This window comes from Netta rufina (genome assembly GCF_964035555.1).
Source record: "Netta rufina genome assembly, chromosome: 1".
Lineage (NCBI taxonomy): Eukaryota > Metazoa > Chordata > Aves > Anseriformes > Anatidae > Netta > Netta rufina.
The window spans coordinates 129,410,298-129,433,256 of NC_140123.1; the positions used below are offsets into that span (position 1 = coordinate 129,410,298).

The 22,959-nt window shown below is 40.3% G+C and overlaps 1 protein-coding gene across 1 annotated transcript; it reads left to right on the top strand.

Annotated features, from left to right (window-relative positions):
- The first annotated feature begins 42 nt into the window (after positions 1–42).
- GOLT1B (golgi transport 1B) lies at positions 43–11,613 on the top strand. The gene is made up of 5 exons (XM_084306238.1): positions 43–163; positions 3,800–3,891; positions 5,655–5,833; positions 9,181–9,262; positions 10,655–11,613. Exons 1-5 carry the CDS (start codon positions 139–141, stop codon positions 10,691–10,693), a joined length of 417 nt encoding a protein of 138 aa, XP_084162364.1. The 5' UTR covers positions 43–138; the 3' UTR covers positions 10,694–11,613.
- The last annotated feature ends 11,346 nt before the right edge of the window (positions 11,614–22,959 follow it).

Here is a 22,959-nt window from a genome sequence, read left to right on the forward strand (position 1 = left end):
CCGCCTCTTCCGCTGCCGGCCTCCTTCCAGCCGGCGGCGAGGCGCAGGGGCTGCGTGTTTCCGGAGGACGTGGCCGCTGCCGCCGCTCCGCTCCGCTCCCGTTTGCTTCTTGCTCTTGCTCCTGCTCCCGCCGCCGCCATGATCTCGCTGTCGGACACGCAGAGTGAGCGCCGCGCCCAGCCCGGGACGCGCTGAGGGGGGCCCGCAGCCGGGGCTGGGCGGGCCGGGCAGGGGGAGCGGGGCTGCTGGCCCGGGGCTGGTGCCCCCCGCCTTGTGGGGCTGGGCTGGGCTCCGGGAGCTTCCCGGTGTGGGGCTCTGGGGGCGGGTGGGATAGAGCTGAATGAATGGGAGCTGGGTGCTGAGCGAGCAGCAGCTGGCAGGGCGCCCCCCTTCTCGTGCCCCCCTTGTGTGGGTGGCAGAGGTGCTCTGCGGGTCCCCCTCGGTGGCTGCACGGTGCCACTTGCAGCTTGGTCCTGCTGATGTAGAAGTTCTCAGGTGGTCTTGGAGGGGTTGCAAGGAGAGGGCCAGCCACGTAATCTAAAGTCAATAAAGGAAAACTTGTATGGGAGCGTGGTCTTGTCGTCACTGGGGGATAGAGATGCAGAAAGCAAAAACACAGGGAGGGTCCACAGGCACATAAACTGCCAGGTAAGGCAGAATGGTAGGCCTCTGATTTATGCTAATGTCACACACATGGTCCTTTATTAGCGTGGCTGCTGTGAAAGGAAATAAGGCTGTGCACTAACCACTGTAGTGTTACTTGAAGAAGGGTGTGTAAAAGCTGTTAAAAAAAAAAAAAACAAACTCAGATATAAACTTATCTTGATAGCTGGGTACTGGAAAGCCAGCTAAGGCAAAGGATGAAGGCAGGCAGCAAAGCAGGCTAGCAAGATTCCAGGTGAGGGATTTCTCGAGATGATTTCAGTGTGATTTTATGGTTTGTTACTGAGTAGGTAGTAGCTTTTTAGTGTTAATTTCAGTTTTATGACCCATTAAATCATTGCGGGCTTTGCTTTTGTGTATTCACCTATCACCATGTCCAGACTGTTCATTAGAGGAAACAAAATATCTCTTCAGGATGAAGAAATCTATTCTCTGGTTTTACTTTTCTTAGCTTCTTGTTTGGGGCCTTCACCTAACTCCTTGTGCTGACTCTATTGCCTTTAACTTTCAGATCCAAGAGTAGTAGGTAAAATACTGTATAGTTTGGGGGTTTTAAATTTAATTATTTCTCTGAAATTCTGGAGATATCTTCAGATATTTTGAAACTCACTCCTGCTTGGAAAAAGTATAGTTAGCTGTAGAGTCATTAGTGGAGTAGTGTGATAAGTACCTGGAGAGGGGCACTGCATTAGTTGACATTTGAAAACCCAACTCTAAAGCTTCTGAAGGACTATAATGCATGATTCCATTCTTGTTTTCATACCGAAGATAGAGGACATGCTGTTGTCTTCCCTGAACTTTCACAACCAGTGTATCTTAAGTTTTAGTATTTGCGAAGTGATTTTGATGTAGTGCTGCAATACTCTCTCACAGCTCATGGGATTTTCACAGAAACATTGAGAAAGCATTGCTCCCACCTCTCGGGAAAGCAGTTGTTTAAAAAAATAAAAATCAGAACATCATGTGGTTAGTGTGTGTTTCTGCATTCTAGACACTGAGGTTGTATTTGAGCAATATAGTAATAATTCTGGTGTGGGAGGGAGAAGGCATTCAAAACCAGCTCACACCCTCTATAAAACTTCCTTCTTTATTGTTTGCAAAGATGATGTACACAATGGCAATGCTAGTTATACTGAACTTGATATTCTTGGGGGGAGGGGGAGGGGATCTGAGTTCTAATATGAATCTGATCAGTAACATCTATTTGAGATGAGTCTAGAAGTACTTCCCACTTCCCTCTGCCAATATCTCATCAGCTTTCAGCAGGAATCTTTGATGTGATAATGGTGGGCTCTTTTCCTTTCCTTTTTTTTTTTTTTTTTTTCCCCTCTGCTAACCAGAGAACATGGTTGGCTTCTAAAGAGAATCTGAATTTGTCATAGCAGTGATTACAAATGTGTTTCAGGTGAATACAGGAATGTGTAGAGTAGTAAGTGCAGCAGCTGTTGGGAGTCAGCCTCTGCTTCTTGTTAGATCCCTACTTTGTGTTGTTTCTGAAGGAGGAATGAATACTCACTTCCAATGGCTGCAACTCTGTCTTACTGGCAGCTGGTAACTCTTTTGGAGCACTGCCTCCAACTATTTTCCTCCCAGATTGTTTCTGCTGCTTCTAAAGTAAAGAGCACTAGAGAAAAGGGCAGCCTGCAATTGTTGTATTAGTTTCAGTCAGCAGTTTCATTGAAAATACAACTTGCAATTTGTCTGTTTCATCATAAATATTGTAAATGTCTGCTCATGTAGTAGTTTTAATCCTTAGTGGTTAAAATGTTCATAGCATAGGTTTAGTGTGGTGGACAGTATTGTACAATTACAGATTTAACACTGTGTGGTCTTCAGCCTTGCTGAAAGAGAAGCCCTTAAGGAAGTTGAGGAATTTGAATGTTTCTTTACTCTGAGCTGTTCTGAATTCATTTGCTACAAATAAAGTTTTTTTTGTTATATACAAGTCTGAAATAGGCACTATGATACTACTTTTCTGCTAAGCCCTTCAAGCAACAATAAATAATCAAGTAACTCAACACTGCAGTCAAAATGGGCAAAGAAAATACCTACAGATAACTGTTCTGGCTTTAATTTGGCTAATGGTAGTGGTGAAGGTTTGGGGTTGTTTGTTTTTCAGGCTAGACCATACAAAAGTACTGGGGTCCCCAATATATGCTGGATTGCTGGCCTATCTATAATAATGCTGTTCTTGCTAAGCTATGTTTATGTATCCTGTGGGTTTCTAATTTCTCTAGTCATAAGGACAGTGGTAATATAATGGTGAGTGCATGGATAACTGCAAAGGCTTTTGCAGCCAGGTTGCTGCTGTTCCTCTTCATTCAGTCTGTGAGAGAGTCAGAGGAAGGCCTTACAAGTTTAATTTTAATAGTAGGATGTATTTGTACGTATTTTCTTCAAAATGCATTGGAGGCTATTGCCAAATGGTATCTTTTAATCATAGCTTGACACTTCTAGCCTGGTTTCCCAGAGAAGCAAAGTTTCTGTCCTACTCTTGCCTACCCAGTGTTTCTTGTCCAACCTTTTCAGACAGGCAGAACTCAGAGTATTTGCAAGTTCTGTGACAGCTGGCAGGGAACCCAAGCTAATATTCAACAGCAGTCAGCACATGTAATTTGGAAGGAGCCTACAGCATTTGTCTGGAATGGTGTTTAATCCAGAAGTTGGGTGGTAGTGCCATGTGAGGTGGGATGTGAGGCCTCAGGAGGATGGGAAGGATGGGTTACTTGTGTTACTGCAACAAACAAAATGGGATAAGAGTTGAAAATGGAAAACAAGGTTTCATTTGTTCACAAAATCCTTTTCTCCATGCTAGCAGTATATCAAAAGGGATCTTTGCCATGTGTATATGCATACATGCTTTTGTTGCACTCGGTTTCAGTATATAGTTTCAAATATATCCTTTTTATGATAAGCAGCTTCCACCAGTTAGTCTTTCTCTAGCTGGTATTGAAATAATGTATCTACAAGACTTTGTATGCTCAGGAAAGTTTTTTAAGTAGTCATGAAATAGACTGGGAGCTTGTCTGTGAATTTAAAATGTCTTTATTAAATGTTGCAGGTTTCTCACAATTTTTATGCATGAGTTCTTCTGGTGCCATGTTTTGTTACATGATTTTTTTGTTTCTTTTTGCAGAGATTGGAATGGGTTTAACAGGCTTTGGAGTGTTTTTCCTTTTCTTTGGAATGATTCTCTTCTTTGACAAAGCCCTTCTGGCTATTGGAAATGTAAGTTTGTACTCTTCAGTCTTAGATTCTGCACTGCTCAGAATTAAGTATATGATATATTGTTCTCTTTTTAGTTTAATATATTAATCACATTGAAACTGGGACACAAAAATACCGTGGTAACTTGGTGTAAAGGAGGAGTTATGCTCATGATTTGAGTGAAGCATTTTTCCTGATTAAAGTTAGAGCAGCTCTTATCAATCTAAACATCATACCTCCAGGTCAGGCCTTTGGTATGTTGTTCAGACAAGCAGCAACTTGTTTTACAGTAGTTATGCTGATGCAAATAAGATTTTTAGGTTGGCTGTTATTACTAACACATTTCTTTTTTGTGATCTTATAACTGTCAAAGCTAAGTATCTATTTGGATAACAATACTAACATGTTCTGTGTGTTCTGTTAAACTCTGTTTTGCTGTGCTTTATCAGGGAAGAGAGAAGCATGAATTCTTGATCTGGGCTTAGAAGAGCCAATTGTCTTTCATAGTAGTGAGCTGTAATATCGTCAGTCTTTACCAAATTGAAGTTTCTGCTTAAGCAGGATTAAAAAAAAATCCTAGTGCTGATGCATAAAATTCCCAATGCAAAACAAATGAAAAATAACGTGGTGTTCCCTTAAATCAGATATCGCTGTGCCACTGCTGTTCCTAGCTTTGCCAGCCAGTCAAAGCATAAAACCTGAAAGAGACTTGCATCCTCTTTTGGTGATACCTAAAAGTCTGTGCTCCAAACTGATCAGTTTCTTTCTGTGGCAGCAGCATCAAACACTCAGATTTCCTAAAGGAAAATTCAAAAGCATGCATTTGAATTAGGGTGAATGGCAAAAGAGTAAGAAATAAAATAACGCATATTTTTTTCTTAATGGAAGGTGGAAATAGAGATCCAGTTTAGGGAAAGTGATGAATAGGGAGGAAGAGACAATGAAAGGCTCTGTGGTAGGCAAAGATAATGCAGGAAAAGGTACTGTATCCTTAGAGAGTTTTTTTTTTTTGTTTGTTTGTTTGTTTGTTTTTAAGTGTTAAAGTTTATTAAATAACACTAATGGATGAAGTTCAGGTTTATGTTAATCTTGAGTAAAATCTGAGATACTGTCCCTTTTCAGCAAAAAATGTTGGCCAGGTGTATGCTTACAGGATGAAGTAACTTCCCTGTTGCTGAAAGACGCTCACAGTGGCTTTAAATAGTCTGCACTAGCATGATAGTGTTCAGCCTCTGTTGGATCTAGTAAATAGTTACACCGTTAAAGCTAAAGAAGGTAATTGGTAATGCCCTGCGTTTTTTTTCCTGTTTTGACTTTCCTGTTTGTTTGTTTTTTTTCCTGTTTTTGACTTTCTGCAGCATGAGCTTTTGAAGATGGCCATGCTGCAGAACAGAGGTGATTTTGCGGCATGTCTGTTCCCACTACTGTTGACAGCTAAGGTTCCTCCAACTAAGCTTCAGCACCAATTGTGGATAACAAGGGTACTTACATTACAGGAAAGACAATTTTTGTAGCCAGGTCTTCTGACATGACTGTTTGTTAGAAATCACAACAGTACACTTCCTAATATTTTTCACCTATCTGCTTAAAAAAAATTTAGAATGCCAGGTATAGCACTTTAAGGTGGAGTTTACAAAAGAAAACACTGCCCAATTCTCCCTCGTGATCAGTCTTGGTATTAAAGTAAGTTGTACAAAAAAGCAATATCATGTTTTAGAACATATATGCATTCTAAACTTAGGAATTTAATTGGCTGTTTTCTTTATTTTTTTTCTCTCTTTTAGGTTTTATTTGTGGCTGGCTTGGCTTTTGTTATCGGTTTAGAAAGAACATTTAGATTCTTCTTCCAAAAACACAAAATGAAAGCGACGGGCTTTTTCCTGGGTGGTGTGCTCATAGTTCTCATTGGTTGGCCTTTGATAGGAATGATCCTTGAAATTTATGGTTTCTTCCTATTATTCAGGTAAGACTTCTTTCCGAATTGCTTTCTGTATTGGTACATGGGGGGGAAAAAAAAAAAATGTACTTGTTTAGTGGTGCTGTATTGCAACTGGCAAAATAACATTATTTGAATGTTAACTTTTGAAGGATTTTCATGAAGTTGTTGGTTTACATTTGCAAGAGGTGAAAAGCTGGTGTTATTCGGGACTCAAATCTGTTAATGTTTGAGGCAGATACCAAAATTACTTTGATAATGTTGCTTATGTCTAATCAAATAATTGCACAGCTTCAAACTATTTGGGAGCCCAAATTGTTAGCAGTCCTAAGTTTAAGTATTTTCTTCTAATAGGCAACTTAAATACCTAGGGTCTTCCTTTTTTTTTTTTTTTTTTTTGGTGGAGAGTTTGCTCTTTTCTTTCAGGAAAAATACTTAGTTACAGATGTCCTGTTTTTGTAACCTTACTATTTAATTACTGTGGTAGCCCCATGGAAAGAATGGAAAGATGGCATCTGTAATGTTTCATCACACTTGTGCCCTAGGATAGTTAGAATATATGATGTGCTGGTTTTGGTTACTGTTGTCCAAAATGCGTTAAGTACTTATGAATGTTCTTGTTCTTGAACAGCAATCTTTATCCATGTTACATCTTCATACATGTTATAAGAAATATGGTGCATCTGGCACAACATGTCATTGCACTTCTTATAAATGTAATTGTAAGGGTGAATCCCTTACAATGTATCCCTTACAATGTATATGTATTTTTATTTATATTTCCATGGTTGAAGCTCCATACTCTGGAAAACAAAGCAGAAAGTGTGCTAATAAGTAAGAAGGGAGGCTTTTATTGGTTCTTGGACTTCCATTCAGAAGACTGTTCCGTTAATACTTATTAATCTAATACAAGGCCGTCTGAAATTTTTTTCAAAGTGTTCAGCTGCTGGCTAAATAATACAGTCTCTCATACCTGGAATCAAAACATTGCTTTCATGCTACTCTTTTCTTCCACTTACTAAAATGGTATGTTAATCTGACATTTGAACTCTTTAGATAGGATATCTCAAGAGTATTTACCTTGTTTCCTGTTGAACATACAGATTTCTGAAAACTCGTCTTGCAGTTTTAACACATGCTTCTTATTGTTTTACACTGTGGTATTCTGAACTCAACATCACTGCAAATGTTTTCAAAATCACTAGTTCACTGGATACATTGTCACTTATTGCACATGTCACTTGGGTTTAATCAGCCAGTACCAAATGGAGTAGAGTATCTTTCCAAACAGAATTATAAATCGCTATGTCTAAGCAAATATAATTATTCATGGATTATCCGTTTGTGCTAGCTAGGGGCTATCGGGATAAAATAACGTTGAAAGGATTAAAGAAAGTCAGTAGGACTATCTCTTACCCAGAATAGTATCAACAATGGATAAATAATTCCAAGTGAATGCTGCTCACCTGTTTTAACTTAAAATGTATCTAGACAATCTTTTCTAGTGCTTAATAGTTGTCAGAATCTTAATCTCTTGCTACAGTGGTAGCTAGCTACTACTTCAAAGGTGTTTGTTTTGCTTGACTCATTAATTTCAACCACAATCACCTTTCTGGCAACTTTTTCCTTTCTGAAGAAGGAAAAAAATGTTTCCTTTCCTCATGCACAACTTCATACAATTCCTCAGGACCACCCAGCTTGTTTGCATACCAGGAAATCTTCATGGTTATCACTGGTCTCTGAAGTACATGATCCCCTTAGGCTCAAGGAATACAAGATCAGCATATGCAGTTTTGGATTTGTTAGATCAGCCTGTTGTGAGGGTGGGAATTTCTGCATGTCCTAATGACTTCAGTTACATGGCTTGCCAGGATTTTTATATGAAAAGACTTTATTAGGAGCAATTTAGCTGTTCTACTGACTACTTCAGCTAAGGTGATACTATATCACTAGGGTGATTTATAGGATACTATATTCAGCTAGGGTGGTACTGTATTATCCTTCATTCAGTCTTGTGATTTGTAGACCTCTTAAAAACAGTTCCACTAGGTGTTCTGGTGGCTGAAGAATTTTTGCGTGTGGGTTGTCATCTTGTGTAGCTGGACTACTTTTACACAATCATCTTTCACATACCCTGCAGAAGTAATAGCAGAGCCCCTGTTGTGCACAAAGCAAAGGTTAGGTACTGGTGACCAAAAATACGAAAGAGATGACATGATTGCAGTGATTTCATTTATTTAGCATGCATCATCTCACTGAAGTGAGAAAGCCATGACTGCTCTTTTACTCAGATTTAAATCTGGAATGTCTTTCCCTTTTCTATTTAAGATACTGCCACAAGTTTCCTATCAGAGGTTTAGTCCTTTGCTATACCTTCATGCACTTAAATTTCATTTACTGGAGAAGGCTATTACAGTACAGTTTCTTGTTATACTCTAAACTGCTTTTGGACCCTTGTTCAGATTACATACATTCAAAGTTATGGCTAAAAATACCATCCTACCCATAATGACTTTTTCTTATTCTTGGCTATACCAACTCTTTTAGTGTCTTACAAGTGGTTTGTGTGCCCTGCATATCATGATTTACTGGATCAGTGAAATGATCTGTTTTTTTAAATAAGAAAATCATACAGACGTGTTGCTGGTATTTAAGATATGCACAGCAAAAAGTTCCTACCAGTAAGAGGATGGTGAATAGTGAAATCTTGCTGTTCTGATGTGACTGAGTTTTCATTACGTGTTAATCCTTATTCTATGCAGGGAGTGTATAGCTCAACTCAGAAAGTCAGCAGCAGCTGAATTGCAACAGTTGACTGCAATCAGCTGAGATACTGCCATAGAAATTTGTTTTACTGCTACAGATACAAAGGGGACATTAGACCATAGCAGCTATCCTAGGCAGCAACCCCTGGCTCATTATTCAAATTTCTGACTTTACGTAAACTTGTCAAAGAAGTGAATGTTCAACTGTGTCATGCTTAATTTTCTTCAGTTAATATGAAGATTGTTATATATAGTTTCAAAGGGAATTACTTGGAATTAACTTGAAGTGTGTTTTACATTAGGTATTGTAAGAATGTGTTATTAGTTGGGAGCATCAGTTCTGTTGATTAAGTTGGATATTCACTTCTTAGTTACTTTTTTTGAAGAGCTGACTCAGAGTTCTGAAGAAAATGTTTATCCATTTAAAAAAGCTTTTTGTGTGTTTTCTCTTCTGAATGTGTTCATTTATTTGGTTAAATAACTTTCAGTGAAGAAGCTACAGGACTTCAGTCTTGGTTTTAGAGTCAACTCTATTTCTTCATTTCACAACAACGTTGGAACAGTTTAATTATAAAAACTAATAAAAATCTTCTGATATTTTACCCAAAGGGGGTTCTTTCCTGTGGTGGTTGGCTTTATTAGAAGAGTTCCAGTCCTTGGTTCCCTCTTGAATTTACCTGGTATAAGCTCGGTAAGTGTTAGGTACTCAATGTAAAATTTGAGACTTTTACTGTTTTTTGTAATTATTGTTATTGCAATAGTAGAAATGCATTGGAATTAAAGCAGATACACTCAAATTCACTGCTCTGAAGTTGTATTCCTGTATAGGTCTTGTACCATACAGATGAACTTCATTCCCAGTGAGAGGTTTTTAAATGTAAAAGGAACAAAAAGACATCTTTGTGGAAGTTGCCCCCGCTTAAGCATTGTGAAGTAGAAAGAGCACTGAATTGTGACTCAGAATGCCAGGGCTCTGATTCCTGCCTCATTGTTGGCTTGAGGTGACCACAAAGAGGTGGTCACCTCAGGCCAACAATTCTGTGCATGATCTCCTGTCTGTCAAGTGAGAAGGGCACTGTACCCCTTTGTGTAGTATTTTGATATATCTATGAAAAGTGACCTGTGAAAGCAAAGAGGATTGTTTACTGTTAACATGCACCTTATATGGTGAATCCAGAAACTCTTATGATCCATACTTGTTCATCAAGTACAATATTTATTCAGGTCCCTTGTACCAGATTAATTCTTGCTATTTACTAAACTTTGTACTTCTTCAAATCACATGCAGTTTTCCATTTTCTTGATTTAAGTAGTTATGGCTTGAAGACAATTAACAGGTGCTAGAAAGATGATAACCTAGGTAGGGTGTTTTGGTCAACTACTTTTACTGTGCTAATTTCTGTATGTATTTTGCCATAAATGTTTTTAACCCTGGTTTCCAAAGCTACAGTTTTAATAGCTACTACTTAAAAAATAATAGGGGATATAACTCAGATGTATATAGTCTGTTTTTTAAAAATTAGTGTTTAACATCATCTGTTCCAATCCTACAGTTGAGGCCAAGTTCTGGCTCATTTGTGATCAATTGAATGCTTCACTTGTCAATTGATCTTGTCTACTCATTTAATTTGATCATAATGGGGTTAAATCCTGTTATAAAAAGATAATTGTTAATGTTTTATTCAAAGCCTACGTAGGCTCAGAAGAGAATCCACAGTAATGGTCAGTTGAAATATCTTACTTGGTCTACTAATGCATGTGTGGCTGATACTGTATTGTTTTGTTTTAATCATTAAGCTAGCAGTGGTATCTGCATTCTTATATTTCCTTTTTCATTCTGTTGCATCTTCATGTTGCACTGTTAATGTCTATATGAGAAAACATGTCATGCAGAAACACGGTTGCAATGTAAGACTTTTAATTTTCACAAACTTAAATCATGAGATCTTGGTGAGTACTATTTGACTCTCATTTTCAGTTGCATATTAACTGTGCAAGTAACGAGTTATATTTGAGAGTAATTACACTGTACATAAATGTAATGCAGCCTAAAACTTTTTTCTACTTTTCTCCTTTTCCGCAGCTTGTAGATAAAGTTGGAGAAAGCAACAACATGGTATAATGACAAGGCAGCAGAAGACTGATTCTAAACTTACTGTATTATTTATAAAATCCTTTTGAAGAATACTCAGCACAAAGAGTAAGTTGTGTACAAAGGAAAAGCTTGTAACATTCTTTATGTAACAGTTTAATTTAAAATGTATAGTCAACAATATACATTAGAAAAGAAGCTCAGCAAGTATGCTTCTAGGAAAAGTAACTCCAGAGTTCAGGAAGTAAACTGAAGAGGTGAAAGTCATGGAATAACATGTTACAACTGTTCAAGACTATTTTTGTTGATTTTGGAAAACATGCTAGAGGCAATAAACCCTTTTGGATTTAAAGGTGCCTGTACTTTACCTCCTTATTGTCAAGGTGCAGTAGAGCAAACAGGCCTCCATTTTTAAGGGTGATCCCAACTTACCCAACCCTCTGCTTGCTACCCTCAGAGTGTGCAAAAAAACAAACAAACAAAAAAAAACCACCAAAACCACAACACAACTTCTTGTGTAACAAGAGATGCGTCTTCTGCATGAAAGTTAAGATGACTATTCATCTTTAAGTGTATTGTGACAAAAAAGGAAACCCTACACAGTTCTGTTGTAAACATTTTTGTAAGTATGTGGCTGAAATAAAACATTGTTATCTTAATGTTTCAAAGCCAAATGTAAGTTGATTGTATTTGCCTTCCTTTTTGGAATATGCAAAAGGTCAATCTTTAATAACTTCAGTCTTAAATGTTCTGAATGTGTAGAGTTCAACAGGGAACTCTGGAAACTGACTTACACTCCTTCCAGTTTGTTCTCCTCATATGATGTCTGCATCTGGGTGAGAATGTAGCCCCTTCTCACTAACATGAAAACTTTGAAATATGTTTGGTTCACAAAACATGCATTTGGTTAAGGTGCTGACATGAACTTTGTGAAATGTATCTTATCAAAATATGAACATTTGTTTTTAAATGGTTTGAAGCTAAGGTTTCTTTGTTTATTCTGGAACTACAAATTGACTTATTTTTTACAGTAATAAAAGGAAAACTTAAAATTCTGTGTATGTGAGTCCATTGGGAGTAAACTGAGCTAACAGGCCAACTAAAGATCAAGTGCCAATCTCAGTATGTTTCGTAAATTGTTACTTGGGTTATCTTCAAATAATTTAAAACTTCTCTCAATTATAACAACAATTTAGCTGTTAGAGATTCTTATCTAACCTGGAATAAATGTCCCCTAATAATGCGAAGGTCAAACTTTTGCTTCTACTGGAATGCTAAACATTGTGCACTTCCAATAGATTTAGTTTCATAGCGTCCTCACCTAAAAAGAAATAATAATAATTTAAAGTTGTATTTGTGAAGGTCCTGTGGTTTTCTGTTGTTTTTCACTTTTTTTCTTTAAGTGTAATCCCACAAACTTAATCAAATGCAATGGTGTAGTGTTTCAAGTAGCTATATAGTCTTAAAGGTCTAATGACATTTTTTTCATTATGCAGTTAAAATTGGTATTTTTTTCAAAACAACTGGTAAGAAGAATCCTTACATACTAACCATTCTGGAAGTTGCTACAAAGTTTATTTGTATAAGGCATAAGTTTTTTTCACTACAACTGCATTAATGCCTGCAGCCTACTATTTCTAGCTTCCATACTTAATTTGCTTTCTTCTCAAACAGGCACAAAATAATTCAGTGGGAAAAAAAATGCTATGACATTTATAATGAAGAACATCTGAAAAAGTGTTTTTATGAATGTTTATATGAAAAGTTGGCTATACTTGCCTGATAGCATTTGTCTGTTACAGTTTACAGACAGGAGTAAATATGACTTGTGGCTCCTACCTCAGAGATGAACCAATTTTAACTGCTCCTGCAGATCTGTTGAGTGCTAAATGACTAGAAATAATACTACAACTGTTCGGCAAACTCATCGTATCTGCTTTGGTAGAGCAGTGGTCCTTACTGTGGGAATCAAGTACTGTTTAAAGCAGTATTTATGTTAGAAGTCAGCTACCTGAAGATTTTTCTTCCTGTCTTTTGAGAAATAATCTAATGGGAGAGGTGGATTGTACCACGTGACTCGAACTCTGACTGAAAGCAAATCACTTGGTAAGCTGAAGTACACTCACCACCAAGAAATCTCATATCTTTCAGAGGTGATGAAGGCACTGCTGTGTGTGATCTTTTAGTCCTCTGAAACTGATACATAGGCAGCTCATCTTGCCTCTATTTAATTTATTATTTATTTTTAAAAAGTCAGTTTTTGTCAGATGTGAATCGCTGTGAGATGCATCTGAGGGAACAAAATTGTATGTTGAATTTAGCGTTGTCTTTCCCTCAAGGTAACATTGTCCTTCAGACGGTTTTGTCGAGATAAATGTGAGTGGCAGCAACAGTCAAAACTACACTAGCCTTAAATGTTTCTGTCATTGTAAAAAATCTCTAACAGAAACGTGTTTAGAACTTTTCCCCTTTTAAATGTAATTTATAACTGCTGCTTCAAAAATCATAAGGATGGATCTTATTCTGAGCAAATGAATATTGTAAATATACTTGTCATACCTTGAATAAATGGGTACCTTTTTCTATAATGTCTTTGTGTCTCCTTACATGCAAATTTTATGCGTTTTGACAAGTTTTTCCTTTCCAAAGGTTAATGAGTATGCTTTGTTACTGCCTTGCTGTCTTACACTGATGTTACTTGCATAGTAAATAGTCTGATTAATCTTAAATAGAAAGGTTGCCTCTTAAAATAAATTTTCTTTTACATAAGCATCCCCCTCTTTCTTCTTTAGGCATCTTCCTATACATAAGATATTACTTGTTTTTAAATCAAGGGGTAATCCACATGTAAATGCCTGACAAATAGGATGTTCTCAACTGCAGTATTACCCACAAAAGCCTTTCTTCTGCTTTGTTTCTCATTAAATTTCAGTACTGCAGTTAGAATCTGTTTATTCAGGCAGGAGCAACAACTGGAGGCATGTTCTCAGCTGGTTGTTGACATTCTGTTTTCAAACATCACAACAAAAGGGAAATCACAATTAGGTGAGAAATGCTGTATTTGTTAAACTACCCTACCCTCCTCACATAGGAAGAGAAGAAATAGTTTCGGAGGAAGAAAGGCACAGGTCTAGCACTTAGAGCAGGTCCTGGTTCTTGTGCTTTCAGTTTGTCATGGATATGAGCATTACTTCTCTATATCCTAGAGAGTGACCTGATAAGGAGGCTCACTCTTCTGTGGTAAAGTGCAAGCTTACAGCGGGCTGTTGTTTATTTTCAGAGAGAGTAGGAAAACACCAAAGCAGGCATTTTAATTTGTTGAGGTGTTACATTGGTTCTGTGTGCTAGTTCATGCTTAAAAACTTACTTTGACTCAAGTTCCAGCCTCCCAATTTTACCAGAGTTGTTTCTATCCTAAGAATTCCAAAGAGTTAATGTCTTCTGATTTAAAAGGAGGAAAAAAAAAAATCGCAGCTACGCCTAGTTATATTTGTTAAACTGTGAGAGACATAATGTTAATCTGTGTATAGTTCATGGCTAGTTACTTTCAGGGAACAGTTGCCATTTATTAACCAAGAATACTTTGCCATTCTTATTGCTCACAATATGGTACCACTATTTTCAGAGCCAGCATCACAAAAGTTATTTTAAAAAGCATCTCCTCTGCAGTAGGTATTACAGGCAAGGCTTTATTGAACTGCTGTTTTCTTGCCAGGTTTCAATGTACATACTTCTAGCTGCTGCCCCTCTGGTTTGCTTGATTACAAAGCTGGAAAGTAAAGTCTACTTCCCTAAACTGACTCTATCCTGTATGTCCCCCTGCCATCTTCCTTGGATAACGTCACCAAACCTTTGTCTCCATCTCTTGGGCTGCTGTGTCCTGGCTTCCTTTGGCTGTTAACTTCTACAGTTCAGGTTGCTCTTACCAGCTCTGACAGCACTAGCATGCCCTTTCAAGACTAATCCATCAGAATTTGGCTTTTGTGTTCCCTATTTGTTCTCAGTTTTACACCTGTAGTATTGGTCTTGGTATATTAAAGCATCTTTTAGAAGACTTGCTTAGTCCAGCAAAGAGATTCTGCAGCTGCTGTAATCCCTCTTCCAAGCCAATTTCAGCATATTTTTATATGTTTAAGCGTCCTCTTCAACTATGTGATAATTTGCAAAAAAAAATACAGGACTTGATGTGGAGTAATTTGGTGTGCAATTCACGATCTTTTATTTGTTAAAAGATCTTGAGAAATATCCCCAAAATCCCTTTGTGTGTTTACACTGATCATTTAGCGTGTGATTTACCCGCATGCCTGGAGGTTTGTTGACTGAAGGCCGTGTACCTGCCAGCAGGCAGCGGGGCCACCAGGGGGTGCTACGAGGAAGAGAACAGCCGGGGAGCCACGTGTTGAAAATTTTCAGTTGCTTTGCTGCGCACTTGTGTGGAATCATCTTAAATTCTAAATTTAGACTGGGGAGCTGCGTTGGGGTTTTATACTGTCAAATGAGTGTTGAACTTTTTGCAGAGAGCCGCTGGCTCTGAAATGATTTGAGCTGGCCTAGCTCGGAGCTGGCAGTACTTGAAGTAGTCAAGTTGGAATTTGGAGATTGGCACCTTTCCACCTGCAACAATGTAGTTGCCTCACTGTCTCCTTTTCACTAGTCAATCAAAAACACTTCCCTAAAAAGGTCAAAGAGTGGGTTGCTTTTGATGGAAACTTAGGATTCACATGGCCCAGGTGATGAAGCACTAGGTGGAGTCACCTGAGGTGGGCTCTGATCACCTGCATGACCCACAGCTGCTGCCTCCAGTAGCAACTAACCTCATTTAAAAAGTCCCTTGGAGTCTTTGGTTCATCAGTTGTGTGGATGTTTTCTGATGCAGGGAGGGTGCTGGCCCTAGTCAGCAGTGCTGTGTGGCAGGCTGCTGGAAGCTTCCAGAAGCTTCTGGAAGCAGCTTACAGAGAGGGGCCCTGTGCTGCCACCATGGCTGCTGCTGAGGGGGCTGTGAGGAGGCGAGGGGTGAACTACTAGGGAACTAGCTGGAAGAAACTTTGGAAACAAACTGTTCTTGAATAATTCCTAGGCTGTAATGTTTTTCTTGCCTCTTTGGACAGAAACAAATGACACGTTCACAAAGTGCTTATTGTGCAAAAAAAAAGTGTAAAAGTTTCACTGAATGGGTAGAAATGAAAGAGCAGGAGATGTGTTCATTCCCAGTTCCAATTACCTTTGCACATATGAACATTTCCCCTTCAGCCTTTTTCTAAGTGTTTTTGTGCTTGTCGGGTGTTCTGTTGCTGTGTTTCCCTTCATCTTCTTTCACGACTTCCTTAATGTTTCTTTCTCAGAGTGTAATTATGTGATCTGTACTCCTCTATGGTGATGCCAGTTTAAACACTTTCCACCCCTTAGCGTGTACAACAATTACTTCCTACTCTCATGCTTTTGGGGGGGGGCATTTTTAAACCCTCCTCATTCCAGCAGTCGGCTTTACAGCACAGCCCACACACAGTTAAGTTGGTGCATCTGAGGAGGTAGCAAAATGGCACAGGGATAGATGCGAGGAAATGAGCAGCAGGGAAAGGTGCTACTACAGAAAGATCTTAGTTCTCTGAACATTATATCTACTGAGACCTGACAACTAAGTCAAGCCTCTCTTCTGGCAGGTGAGATGAGTTTATGACTGAGAGAGCCTCCTGTGCCTTCATCTTTCCATTTCTACAAATAAATAAATAAATAATCCTAAAAGTTTTTTCCCCTTTTACAAAATGGATACAAGTCATTGCAGCCATGAGTTTCTATGTGTAAGGTTTATTATTTTGGCTTCTCCCATTAATTTGTTGTTGTCCCAAATAATGAAGCCCTAAACAATCTGTCCTTCTCTGAAATACTTTAACAAATGACAAATTCTTACCCTAATATTTTGAGTGTATAAACACACATGTTACATGTGTGTGTGCACACAAAATCTATGTAATAGACAGTTGTTTTCTATTAGGAAACTTCTACAACACTGACCTTATTCTCGTCCAGAGGTTTCTCCTTCACTTACATCAGAATTTGGATAGCTTTCCAGAACTGTATTTCCAGTCCTGCAAAGTAGCTTTACTGAAATATTTTCCTATAGTTACATTCTTACTTCTGAGCAGATTTGGTTTTGTGACTGAAACCAGTCACAGATAATTTTCCTGACAAATATTTTAGAAGTTCTTATATTACATCCTGTCCCCTCCCAAAAAAAAAAAAAAATAATAAAAATAAATAAAAATTAAAAACCATATAAGATCAAAATCAAATTGAAACACTGATTTGTCAAAATTATACCTTTTTATTGGATAAGGATTGCTTTCCACATGCTTTACCACAGAAAGTTTTCAAGTCTTTTGTTCTCATTCCAGTTCGGAAGGAAAACAATTCTCAGGATCACAGTTTTCTGTTAAATAGAAAACCCAGTTTCTACCTACCTTCACCCTATCCTTTTTATGCAGACCAGTGTTACATAGTTTGAGAGTGTGTCAAACTATGGTTTTCTTCCCTTCACTCTTCATAGAATTATGCAATTATACAAGGTACCTCTTTCAAAATTCACCATTTGGTTTTATAGAGCTTTTTTTTTTTTTTTTTTTTTTTTTTTTTCTGGACATTAGTTCCTCATATTTCTGTGGCTTAAATGAGAGTTTATTCAGTTCTGGCTTGAATACTCTGCATGAGTGAAACCCCTTCAGTCATCTGCAAAAATTCTACTCATGAGCCCGCAGCAAAGAGAACAAATGCTGTGTTCATCTGCACACCAACAAAATGAATGGAACATGCTTAATTGCAGAGATTTGTGGCTGTTCTACAAACCTAATCTGCCCCTAGGGCTCCAGGTGTTGCAGCCCATATTTGCCTTGTGGATCTCTAGAACTCTTTGGAGTCAAAGTGTTTAAATTACCAAATTCTCTCATAGCTGTTAAAAACATACTCATTAGAACTTTAGAAGTTGACATGTGCTGTCATGTGTTCACAGAATGCTTTGTATTAAGGAAAAATCTATCACAGAAATGAATAATGTCCTCTTTTATGAAAAAGAATTTCTCTTATTGAGAAAGTAGAAAAATTATGTTCTTATTGATGGATCAATACAGTTAATTAAATATGTACAGGTAAAGAAAGATAAAGCTGTGAGCATCCATTGCATTATAACTTCTGGAGTGTTACATAAGGAACTGTAATTAGATTGAGGTAATACATGACAATACTGCAAAAATAGGTCTGTATCATAGAATCACAAAATGGTTTGGGTTGGAAGGGACCCTTAAGGATCATCTAGTTCCAATCCCCCTGCCATGGGCAGGGACACCTCCCTTTTCCTGCTGGCCATGCTGCCTTTCACAGAATCACAGAATCACCTAGGTTGGAAGAGACCTCCAAGATCAAGTAGTCCAACCTCTGACCTAACACTAGCAAGTCCTCCACTAAGATATATCCCTAAGCTCTACATCTAAACTTCTTTTAAAGACCTCCAGGGATGGTGACTCAACCGCTTCCCTGGGCAGCCCATTCCAATGCCTAACAACCCTTTCAATAACGAAGTTTTTTCTAATATCCAACCTAAACCTCCCCTGGTGCAACTTTAGCCCATTCCCCCTCGTCCTATCACCAGGCACATGCCCACCTTGCTACAGCCTCCTTTAAGGCACTTGTAGAGAGCGATAAGGTCGCCCCTAAGCCTCCTCCAGATTGAACAACCCCAGCTCCCTCAGCCGCTCCTCATAAGACTTGTTCTCCAGACCCCTCATCGGCTTTGTTGCCCTTCTCTGGACATTCTCGAGCACCTCCATGTCCTTCTTGTAGTGAGGGGCCCAAAACTGAACACAGTACTTGAGGTGCGGCCTCACCAGAGCCGAGTATAGGGGGACAATCACTTCCCTAGACCTGCTGGCCACACTGCTTTTTACACAAGCCAGAATGCTGTTGGCCTTCTTGGCCACCTGAGCACACTGCTGGCTCATATTCAGCTGACTGTCAACCAATACTCCCAGGTCCTTCTCTGCCAGGCAGCTTTCCAACCACTCATCTCCCAGCCTGTAGCTCTGCTTGGGGTTGTTGAGACTCTTGGGATTGTTGTGCCCTGCTTTGATGCAGCCCAGGATACAGTTGACTTTCTGGTTTGCAAGCGCACATTACCAGCTCACATTGAGCTTCTCATCAGCCAACACTCTCAGGTCCTTCTCCTCAGAGCTGTTCTCCATCCATTCTCCACACAGCATGTATTTGTGCTTAGGATTGCCCCGGCCCAGATGCAGGACCTTGCACTTGGCCTTGTTGAACCTCATGATGTTCACACAGGCCCACTTCTCCTCCTCCTTCAGGAGTCTCTCCTCCTCCACCAAAACAGAGTCTGCAACTGAGAAAATGATATGGAAAAGGAGGCAAATAGAAGAGGGACAAGGTTTGCTGATGAGACTAAATCCTTCAGGGTATGGCGTTAAATAATTCAACAAAACTAGAACTATCTGCAAAGAGTTGCAGAAGGGCTATGAAACTGAGTTGTCAAAATGACATAGAATAATGTTGGTAAGTATAAAAGGATGCAAGTGGAAAAAAAAAAAAAAAAGGAAATATTGGTGAGTTGTGAATGACCCATTATCTTTCAGGAGACAGAACATCAGGATTATAATGACAAGAAACAGAGGAACAAGAGAAAATGAGAAGTAAACCTGTTTATCTGCATTTTGAGTGTTTTCTGTAGTTCATGTGCCCATCTTAAGAGTGATCAAAGGTATGTAACTGCTCTTGTATTAAGACTAAAAAGATTGGGACGATTTATCTGGAAAAGGCCATGGCTGACATTGGATTCAAGAGTAGCCTATAAAATCACAAATGACATAAAGGAGATGAATATTTTCATCTTCACTTCTGTTTACAGTATTTCTCACAATATCAGAAGAAGGGAGGATCATATGAAATTTTCAAGTGTCTAGTTGAAAACAAAACAAAATGGGGTATTTTTTCCACAAAAACAAACAAACAAAACAAACAAACAAACAAAAAAAGAGCTGAATTGTGGAACCTGTTAACAAGATCTTGTAGACGCCAAAATGTACATGGATTCAAATAACAGTTAGATAAATCAGTAGGATAAAAATCCATGCACTTCTGTTAAGCCTGCAGAATCCATCCTTCAGGAAATTGCTGTGGCACAAACTCCCTGAGGCTACAAGAGCATGTCAGGGAAATGCCTCCGCATGCTTGTTCTGTTTTTGTACTCCTTTGTAGGCGTGGGTACTATACATGTACAATGTCAGAGACAGGTTATTGGATCAAATGTGCCTTTGGCCTGCCACAGTATGGTTGTTCTTGCGTTGTGTTTGTAATGTGAAGACAATTTATCGTGAATGGATTGAATTGCTTACATGAGCACTGAACAGCAGTTCACTGATGGTAAATTGCATCTGTCTGATGCTTCTTTGCTGCTACCTTCTGCCTTCCATTTTTTGATCTGTCTTTCTTCTCTCCTAAATAGCCACTAAAGCATCATTTTTTCCATGAACTTTCATTTTGGGTCGTATCATTTACCTGTATTTCTTTGGAATCCAAATTTTTGTAACTCCCTTAAATAGTACTTTCTTGCCTGGCCAGAGTGACAGGTATGGAGACCTACTTTGTTTTTTATAACTAATCTTCAGCACTGTGCAAGTGAGAGTAATTCAGGTAGACCATGCAAGGCAGAACCTGATGCTTTTGTAAGTTGAGTTGAAGTGAAACAGCTTTCAACAACTACTCTTAAGCGGAGAAGGGGAAAACATTTATGAAAACAGTAATAAAGGAAGAAAAGCAGCTGAGGCAGATGGGATTGCTTAGCTTGGAGAAAAGAAGGTTCAGGGTAGACCTAATTGTACTTTACAATTACCTTAATGGAGGTTGTAGCAAGGTGGGAATGGGGCTGTTCTCCCAAGTGATAAGACAAGAGAAAATGGTCTCCAGTTGTGCCAGGGAAGGTTTAGGTTGAATATTAGAAGATATTTCTTTACTGAAAAGGTTGCGTGGCACTGGTACAGGCTGCCCAGGGAAGTGGCTGAGTCACCATCCCTGGAGGTCTTCAAGAAACGTGTAGACATAGAACTTAGTAACGTGGTTTAGCGGTGGACTAGTCAGTACTAGGTTAAAGGTTGGAGTGGATGATCTTAGAGGTTCTTCCCAACCCAAACGACTCCCTGGCTTAACTATGCGATTTGTCAAGATGAAAGTAAGCACTTTGTGAACATTACATTCTGATTACACTGGGGTTTTCTCTTAAGAAGAGTTCCCAGTTTTCCACTATGACTGCACAGTGTCGCCGGCAGGGCAGCAGCCTGGCTCTCGCCTGCAGTGCTGGTTACCTCCCTCCTGCCAGGTGCCTGCACACAGAGATGGAGACCAGGTACCCCCCAGCTGCAGGGAGGAAGAGCAGTGGAGGTGCAGGCCATGCTGAAGTTCATGGCATTGCACCCAGGGCCCCATCCTGAACCACGCAGCAAGCCCACCTGGCTCGAAACCAAAGGGGCTGCGTGGACCCCTCCTGGGTTTCTTGCAGCAAGTTGTGGGTGGGGAGGTGGGCTTGGGGGTGAGCCTGTGAGGAGCTGGGGGCTGGCTGGCTGCCGAGGGGTGATCTGCGAGGTGCTGCCGTGTCAGGCAGCTGGGAGGCGAGGAGGAGGAGGAGGAAATGACTCAGAGGCTGCAAGCGGCGACTTTCGGAGGGTTCGTGCGGGCAGGGAGGAGGAGGAGGAAGGCGCGCCGGGGAGGACGCGTTGCTCAGCCCCAGCCTCCAGCCGCGGCGATTTGGGGACGTGCGGCCGGGAGGAGGGAGGGAAGGAGAGAAGGAGGGAAGGAGGGAGGCGAGGCGGGGCGGCTGCAGCCCGTCGCCCCTTTCCCCCGCGGCGGCCGGCGTGCGCGCCGCCCTCGCCCGCTGATGCAATCGGAGCCCGCAAGCGGCGGCAGCAGCAGCCCCGGAGGTGCCCGCGGGAGGATCGGGCGGCCCTGAGCCCGCAGCAGCAGCCGAGGGAGCGCAGGACAGGCGGCAGGCAGCCCGCACCGCCGCGGAGCAGGAGCACTCGCCCCGGCTGCCAGCATGCTCAAGGTAAGCGGAGCCCAAATCCCCTCGTCCATCCTTCCGGGGGATGCGGAGCAGCGGAGGGGCTTTGCCTTGGCAGACAAGGAAAACGGTAGCCGGCCGCTTTGTGTTTACGGATTTTGATGCTCTGGTTTGTTATTTAGGCTTGGCGAAGGAGCTTTCCGTCCCCAGGAGGTTTCTTGTTTGAGAAGCAGGATGTGTGTGATTCTGTCCCTTTCCATGTTGTTTCATTGCAGTCAGCATACGTGGAAAAGAAATAATGAGCGGGGAGGGAGAAGGGGGGAAGGGAAGGCATATAATTTCCTCTGGGGTTTTTCTTACAGTTTATTTGTAACATGGGACACTTAATGATTAAAAAGAAAAGAAACTGTCAAGGGTATGGTGTGCTGGTAGGCATTGTGCCTTTTTATGTCTGTGAGTTCGTTATAGGTCTTAGGTCTGCCATTGTACTTAAAATAGACTTTGGGTAAAACCCAGTAATGTACGTTTAGAGTTTCTGAGTAATTTCAGAAATAGCTTTAAATAATGAAAGAGGAGTTGCTGGTAGTGAACGCTAACATGAGAGACAAGCATCTGTGAGAACTACCCTTTTACAAGTCATGTTTGTGTTCTGCTTAGTGAGGCTGATCTGAGGATTAAAATGAAGTCTTTGCTTGTCAAGACAAAGGGCATGGAGGTAGCAGGGGTGCATCTCAATTAGATTGAGGGAACATCACAGCAACTTTATACTCTGCGGAACAGTTTCTCTCAGAAAAATACTTGGGTTTTGAAGGTAGGTGCAGGGCTGACTGTGAACTTCACAGCTGCAGCCTGATGCCGAAGTTAACAGCTGAGAAATACAAGACTGAGTTATCTGCTGTCCTTGGTTAACTGTAACAGATGGAATAGGGGCACAACAGGTATGTGCCTGGCAGGTGTCTCCTCAGCTTCTCTGCGCTGCTGATAGCAAGCATTGCTCTCATCCCACTTGGGGTCTTGCCACCACTGCTCATTCCTGGGTGGGCACCAGTGGTGCAGTGCTACTGGTGACAGTGGGTCTGGAACAGGCGAGGGCTTTGGAGGGGCCTCACGAGGCCCTGGTGAGTCCCACTGGAAGTTTCTGCAGCTGGGGAGAGCGGCAGACCAATCCCAGTAGAAAGCTGATCTGAAACAGCTCGGGAAAAATACCACGCAGCTTCCTCCAGGGAGAGTGCTTTGGGACAGAATG